Source organism: Galeopterus variegatus, unplaced genomic scaffold (genome assembly GCF_000696425.1).
Source record: "Galeopterus variegatus unplaced genomic scaffold, G_variegatus-3.0.2 Scaffold4249, whole genome shotgun sequence".
Lineage (NCBI taxonomy): Eukaryota > Metazoa > Chordata > Mammalia > Dermoptera > Cynocephalidae > Galeopterus > Galeopterus variegatus.
In genome coordinates this window covers 163,070-170,520 of record NW_007730360.1, presented here as the reverse complement: position 1 = coordinate 170,520, position 7,451 = coordinate 163,070, and the positions used below count along the sequence as shown (strand labels likewise).

Here is a 7,451-nt window from a genome sequence, read left to right as displayed (position 1 = left end):
CACACCTCCCCCACGCGTGCAACCAGCCCAGCAACAACCACCAAGCTGCAGCAAAAAGGGCCCTGGGTACCTGAGCTGGGGTGGTTGGAGCCGAGGGCTTTTCCACACCCCTCTGACATCTGCACACAGCCCAGCAATGACCAAGCCACCGCTGGAAGCCCCCCCGATTCCCCTATGGGAATAAGGGGGGTGCCACAGGCCTCAATCCCACCCCTCCTCCTCTCTCCTTCTTCCATCCCATTTCCTTCCCCTTTCTCCTCTTCCCCTCCCTCCTAACAGCTCCGCAACAACATCCTAGAATGTAAAAAATAATATTAATAAAATTTCATTTTCTTTAAAAATAAATAAATAAATAAATAAATAATAAAACCAGTTCCTGTATTATATGAAAAGCTGGCAATGTCCAGGTCAGAACAGAGATCTGTAAATAAATAAATAAGTAAGTAATAAAACCAGTTCCTGTATTATATGAAAAGCTGGCAATGTCCAGGTCAGAACAGAGATCTGTTTCTTCAGAGGCCCCTGAGTCTGGAAACCAAGGCTTCCAGTGTGAACTTGCAGGCTAATCCTATTATAAGAGGCTTCTAGATTCCCTAATTGTGCCGGAATGTGTGTCATTGAAAAATAAGATTATATAAAAGAATGGGCTGGGGTGGTGGAGACAACGGTAGAGGCAGTTGCCCTCTTTGAAGGACGTTCCCAGTAAGTCTGTGTCCTAGAGCATTCTTCCTTTTTCCTGCTTGGCTTATAGTAGATGCTCAGTTAGGGCCTGTCAACCTAGTTGTTTTGACAAGACTTAACTTTACAGAGGTATGTGGCAGAACTGCACACTCTTTGCAAGAGCCTTGCTGGTGTTGACTGGGAGCCCATCAGCAGTGTGATGCTCACCAGGCACAAGCTGGAGCCTCAGGAGGACCAAAGACATCAGCCCCCCAGCAGCTTTGCCCACCCGAGTGTGCCCACCCTGCCTCAGGGGCTCATGCTGGTTGAAAGGAGCAAGAAAAAAAGTCCATCAGTCACCCACAGGCCACCCCCTAGAAGAGCCATAGCTCCATCAGTAAGTGTCACTTCAAAACACCAGAAAGACACAGGAACATGCAGAGCCCAGTAGGAATACTGTATTCATTTTTTGAGGACTGTGCTACGTTTTAAGGCAAGTGTCACACATACAAAACAGAGATGAATAGTATTTGAACAGTATTTAGAACATGTTAGAAAAAGAATAGCGGGAGAGACATTTCCAGACAATAAATGAAATTGTCCCCAGTCAGGTTGTCCCTTGTCTACCAGCTCCTCTTGTGGACTGAAAACCAGGGAGAGACACGGCGCCTTCTTCCTCCTCTTGTCACCTCGAAGGGGAAGGGTCATTTGAAGGTCACAGGGAAGCACCTTCTTACTGCAGGCCCAGATGCAGGACAGAGGATGTTCAGCCAATGGGCCTTATTGTCCAGCTCTAATTTCCACACTTGGTGAAATTCATCCTTAGAAATGGGAAAATCAGGATGCTAAAGACATACAACTTGTTTACTTCACCTCTATGCAAACACACACACACACACCCATGTATGTATATATACACACATACTTCAAAAAGTTCATGACAAAATAGAATTAAGAGATAATACAAGTCTTTTCATGAACTTTTTGAAGACCCCTCATATGAGTGTGTATATATATCCAGGATGCTAAAGACATACAACTTGTTTACTTCACCTCTATGCAAACACACACACACACACACACCCCCACGTATGTATATATACACACATACTTCAAAAAGTTCATGACAAAATAGAATTGAGATAATACAAGTCTTTTCATGAACTTTTTGAAGACCCCTCATATGAGTGTGTATATATATTCGCACATATGTACATGGAAGAAGAAAAAAGATTTACTGAAGCCTAAAAAATAGTGAATAATCCTCTGCAGTTTGGAATCAAACAATGTGATTGTTTCCCCTTTAAAAACAGAAGGGTATTAGCAACAAGCTCTAGCCAGAGGTAAGTTTCCAGCCACTGCTCTCTGCTCACTTCCTGGTCACTCCTGGCTTCACAGGAGACTAGAGGGGCTTTGCAGACTTCAAGAGAGCTGAGTCTTCCTTCTGGCCGGGTCAGCTCTGTGCACCAGGGTTCTTCCCCACCACTTTCACTTGGGCACATGCCCCAATTTTAAAATGGGAGGTGGGTATTTAATTGTCTTTGTCCCATCCACCCATTCTCCCGGCAATGGTTCACACAGTAAAGGTGTGTGCCCTGTCTGTAGGGCCCCAGTGACACACAGCAACAGGGAAAACAAGGGGATAAACAAGGCTGAACATTTGGGGGCTTTGATGGCTTGTTGTGGGGTGGCAGAAACAGTGCCTAGGTGTGGGAGTCACAGTGAAGTCAGGTACCCAGAAATGTGGTAGAAGATGGGGTAGCTAACTCATTAAAACTTGAAGGACACCAGGAAGAGGCTGCCTTTGATGCTGTCAAATAACTACAGAGAGAACAGCAGCATCATGAGAGTTCTCATGCACATGGAGAACAAAGTCTTGCTCAAAAAGCTGTCTTCACCAGAAGAAGGCGGTCTCCAAGGAGAAGCTGTCACTTAGGTAAAAGATAAGAAGAGCATGGTGTTAGCAGTTGACAGCCATGAAGCAAAATGGTTGTTTTCACAGATGGACACGTCTTGCCTCCCCAACGCCCTCTGAGGTAGGTAAGAGGGAGGAGATGTTAGCCCCATTTTACAAATGGGGTAAAGCAAGGTCCCAGGACTTGCTGCAGGTCACACGATGGATACACACCAACAGCCACTGAAAAACAGTAGACTCTTAGGTCCTCCCTCTCACTGGCAGTACACCAACTTCTCTATAAAGCTCCCTCACCTAGCTTAAAACTGGGTCTGTAGGTAACTGGAGGAACATGGACCATTTCACTGACAATTTTAAACACTGATGTACTGGAAGGAAAGAAACCCATGTCCACCGAAATCAGCCAAAGCCAGGAACCTGGGAACCTGGGAACAGGGTCACCGTACTTAGTACATGGGTTTATTTTTGTGGTGGCAGATGGGAGGGTTTATTGTTTTGTTTTTGCTGCAGTGCAATACTTTAGGGAGGATCTAGTTAAATTAAAATAATAGATTGATAAACCAGCAGAGATCCTGAATGTGATGACATCGCACCTCCCAAGAGAAGGAGGCCTGTTGCCAAGGAGGCAACAATTGTGTGTGTGCCCACACTAGAGCTATCCTGTCCTGATTAGGGGACTCCCCCCGTCACCCTCTACAGGTTGCACTCCCTTTCCTTTCTTTGATCTCAGAACTTAAATTCTTTACTTGATGACCGGAGACCCAAGCAATGCTCGCACCCAGCTGGAGCATTTTAAACTTGACACTGTGCAGCGCCTCCAGTCACCCTGCAACCAGTAAATCAGAAGCCACCCACACCTAGTTGTAGCAAAAACTGAGTTCACCTCAGCAAATTCCAGCCACCGCTAAGAATATGGCAATTTGTCCAATTACAATGACTTACGAGGCAATGCAACAGATGATGGCAACCCCCCTTGGTTGGCCCAGAAAGCACGCAATGCAGAGTGGACTGGGGGACAATGAAGAATACACCTGCACTTTTCCAAGCTTTAACCACAGGCCCCTGTAAGGCCATCATCTCCCCAAGCCTGGCAGCTCGAGGGGGTCCCAAACAGAGCCCTGGTGCATGTGGAGTCACACCTGGACAGGGATTAAGCCAAATGTCAGAGTGTCCTGGTCCTTGGTAACCAATTCCTGCTGGGGAGCCCAATGCCTGAGCTGAAAGGTAATCCTCAAACCAGCGATTGGGCCAAAGCATTGCTCGGGAGGCTAAAAGTCCAAGGCAATGCCCCGTGTCCACAGCTGGGCTGACAGGGTGGGGCGCCACCGCTGGCAGGCCCAGCCCCATCACAGGACTGACTCCTTGGATTCCAGTTCTGGGGCACTGGCTACGGGGCCAGTGGGGTTCTGATGCGTCACCAGAGGTGATGTCTCCTCCTCGGACTTGCAGTTGGGGATGGCTTCCACTTTCACCTCGCTCAGTTCCTGCTCGCCTTTCTTCATCGCCTTCTGATTCAGGTGGTAGAGAATCCCTGCACCCAGGGCATCCCCTTCCACGTTCACCACAGTGGTGGTGCGGTCCCTGGAGGGGACAGGAAAGGCAGGCATTACATCCAGCACTGCGGAGCTGCAGGGGAGGGGGCTGCATGGCCACAGACAAGTTGGGACCAGGTGGGGCCCTGCTGTTTCCTAGAGTGCACGCTGCTAGTGCATAAGCCTACCTTACTCTAACTTGGTTTTCTTGGAACATTTTTTATTCTTATAAAAGTAACAGACACTCATTGTAGAAAACTTGGAAAAAAGAGAAGTATAAAGAAGCAAGGAAGTCCCCCACCCATATTCCACAACTCTGAGCGAGTCCCTAGAACATTTTGATCAATTTCTTTCCAGCCATCTTTCTACGCATGTAGTTTATATGTAATAGACGCCAGCATCTAACAGTTACACGTAATTGGGATACTAGCGTAGGTACGGTCTGTATCTAGCTTTTAGTCCCTAGAACATTTTGATCAATTTCTTTCCAGCCATCTTTCTACGCATGTATTTTATATGTAATAGACTCCAGCATCTAACAGTTACACGTAATTGGGATACTAGCGTAGGTACGGTCTGTATCTAGCTTTTCTTCCATTCAGCATTCCACTGTGGGAGTTTCCCTTCTTTTTCTCATCTCAGCACTGCTTCACTACTGGATATTAATCTTCATGTGCATTCCATGGCTGGTGGCAAATACCATCTCACAGAAAAACAGCACTGTCCTTTCCAGAAGCTTACTTGCCTTGCCATAGATTAGCCCAATATTACTCCCCTATCCCTAGAGCTCAGAGGAAGTATTGTGCCCATATTGAAGACAGGGGGGGAAATGTGATCTTGCCTGAGGGCACTGGACAGCTGAAGCCTTGAGGAGGGCAGTCTGGCTGTAGCAGCAGAGACTCTGGGGTGGCTGAAGAGCCTGTGTGACTTCGAGTCTCTACTGGCTGCCAGCTTGGGGCCCTCTTCCCCCATTCCTGGCTGAGTACCTCTTAGATGCCCCTTCTCCATGCCCAGGAGGCAGCTGGGTGAGGAAGGACACTGGTCCCAACACTGCTGTGGTCCTGTCCGACTTGCCAGCCCAGGAACCGAGTTCCTTCGATGAGGTGTCTGCACATTTCCGCCTTGCCCAGTGCCAGGCACTGTGTTCAGGCTCTCTCATGCCTGGCTCTGACTGACCTGGCCAGGATGTCTTTCTTTGCTAACATTTTTTTTGGCGGCTGGCCAGTATGGGGATCTGAATGCTTTACCTTAGTTTTATAACACTGTGCTCTCACCAAGTGAGCTAACCGACCAACCCCTGCTAACATTTATTGAATGCTTTCCCATGCACCTGGTATTCTGTGTGCTGTGCATGTGCTAACTCGTTTAATCTTCACCTCAGTTCTGGTGTAGCTTCTATTATGATTCCCATTTTATTGATGAGCAGACTGAAGCACAGAGCAGTCTACATTCCTCAGCTACTTAGTGAAACCGGGCTTTGAATCGAGGCACCTGGGCTCCAGGCTGACTCATCCTCATGCTCTGTTGTCTCAGCATCAGTACCTCAGCTAACCCTCCCTATAAAACCTGCAAAAGCTGTATCGAGAGACTCAAGGAATCAACACCTGGGAACTGCCTTGTGTTTTTATAGGAGCCTGCACATGACATCCTGCATCAATCTCCTTCCCTACCTCCTTCTCCCTGACTCCCAGCCCACGCCACTCGGGGTTGCAGGGGTCAGCTTCTCTCCCCTCGCAGAAATCACTCCTTGGACATTTCCAGGTGAAGGACAATCATTCTCAAAGGATCACCACTACAGTGGCTTAGTACTCCTATGCAGCCAGCAATCTCCACAGACCCTTGTGCCCCCTAGACCTACACTGAAGGCCTCAGCCTTATACCCCCACTTTACTGGATGCTATAAGCACGTTCTCAGTAATGACATTTCATGGTCATTCATGGGGATTTGTCTCTCATGACATTTAATGTTTTCTAGCTCTCAACCTTGCCTTGCCAGCTCAAGTGTGGGCTCCTTCACAAGGCAGGGAGTGTGTTTTAAGTTGCTTTATATGCCCAGGCTTAGTGGAATGCCAAGTTCCTAGGGAACTCTATACAGACTTTCTTTTTGGTGTGCTCAGGACTTGCTACTTACACAATCCAGTCCACAGCCAGGATCAGAGAGAGGTCATGAGTGGGAAGCCCAATGGCCTCCAGGATAATGGCAATGGTAAGGACCCCTCCAGCTGGCACACCTGCTGCTCCAACACTGGACGCGGTGGCGGTCACTCTAGGGGACAGCAAAGCAGGGTCGCTGTTAACACAGTGCATGAGTGGGCACAGAGAATGCAGAACATGGTGGCCATGGCTTGGAAACCACCACGGGTCTGCTGGCTGAGCCCCTGAGAGATGATCCGCTCCCTTCAAGAGATGAACTCACACTGTCCTCACATTACAAATGAGGTACCGAGTTGTGGCGAGTTTGGTTTTTCAAAGGAAAGCACAAGAAAACCTCTTTTTTTGTTGTCACAAGAAAACCTCGTTTTTTTGTTTTTTTTTTTTTTGTGACTGGTAAGGGGATCGTAACCCTTGGTTTGGTGTCGCCTGCACTGCGCTCAGCCAGGCACAAGAAAACCTCTTTTTTTGTTGTTGTTTTGTTTGTGACTGGTAAGGGGATCGTAACCCTTGGTTTGGTGTCGCCTGCACTGCGCTCAGCCAGTGAGTGCACTGGCCATCCTCGTATGGGATCTGAACCTGTGGCCTCGGCGCTCCCAGCACTGCTGCGCTCCCAGTGCCACACTCTCCCGAGTGAGCCATGGGTTCGGCCCAGAAAAACCTCAAGTTTTGAGGCAGGCCCAAAACTGAAAGAAAGAATAATGAGCTTACAGAATTGTGAAGATCTGCCCTGCATTCAGCTCTACGTTGTTGAGCTGGGCAATGAACACCGCAGCCACACACTGGAAGATGGCAGCTCCGTCCATGTTCACTGTGGCCCCGATGGGGAGAATGAACCTGCTGATCCTCTTGTCTACGCCATTGTTTTCTTCAATGCACTTCATCATGGAGGGAAGTGTTGCTGAGCTAGAATGGAAGAAACAAACAACCAGACATGAGAATGGTCCCTCCTGGCCAGGCTAGCAGACTACGCATCTGAGACCCTTAGCACTCTGGCTTGCTTCCCTTGAAATACAGAAAAAAACAGAATTGCTTCAAAATTTCTATCACAGCCTGAGGCTTTGTCAATTCGCAAAGTATTCAAAATGTGACTCCCTGGATTTACCTACTATAGTATTTACTTGGGTTCACTTGTTCCAAATTTCTCAAGAACCACATATTGCCTCTTGGTGAAAAATGGTCCCAAGAGGACA

The 7,451-nt window shown here is 48.0% G+C and overlaps 1 protein-coding gene across 1 annotated transcript in view; it reads right to left on the bottom strand.

Annotated features, from left to right (window-relative positions):
• Window positions 1-1,825: 1,825 nt before the first annotated feature.
• The window catches only part of SLC1A4 (solute carrier family 1 (glutamate/neutral amino acid transporter), member 4), a 31,640-nt gene continuing 26,014 nt past the window's right edge, over window positions 1,826-7,451 (bottom strand). Inside the window, exons 6-8 of the mRNA XM_008587095.1 lie at window positions 6,970-7,164; window positions 6,239-6,373; window positions 1,826-4,156 (exon numbers count right to left, since the gene is read on the bottom strand). Of these exons, the coding sequence (XP_008585317.1) occupies window positions 3,922-4,156; window positions 6,239-6,373; window positions 6,970-7,164 (565 nt within the window). The 3' untranslated portion in view covers window positions 1,826-3,921. The remainder of the gene's footprint in view (window positions 4,157-6,238; window positions 6,374-6,969; window positions 7,165-7,451) is intronic.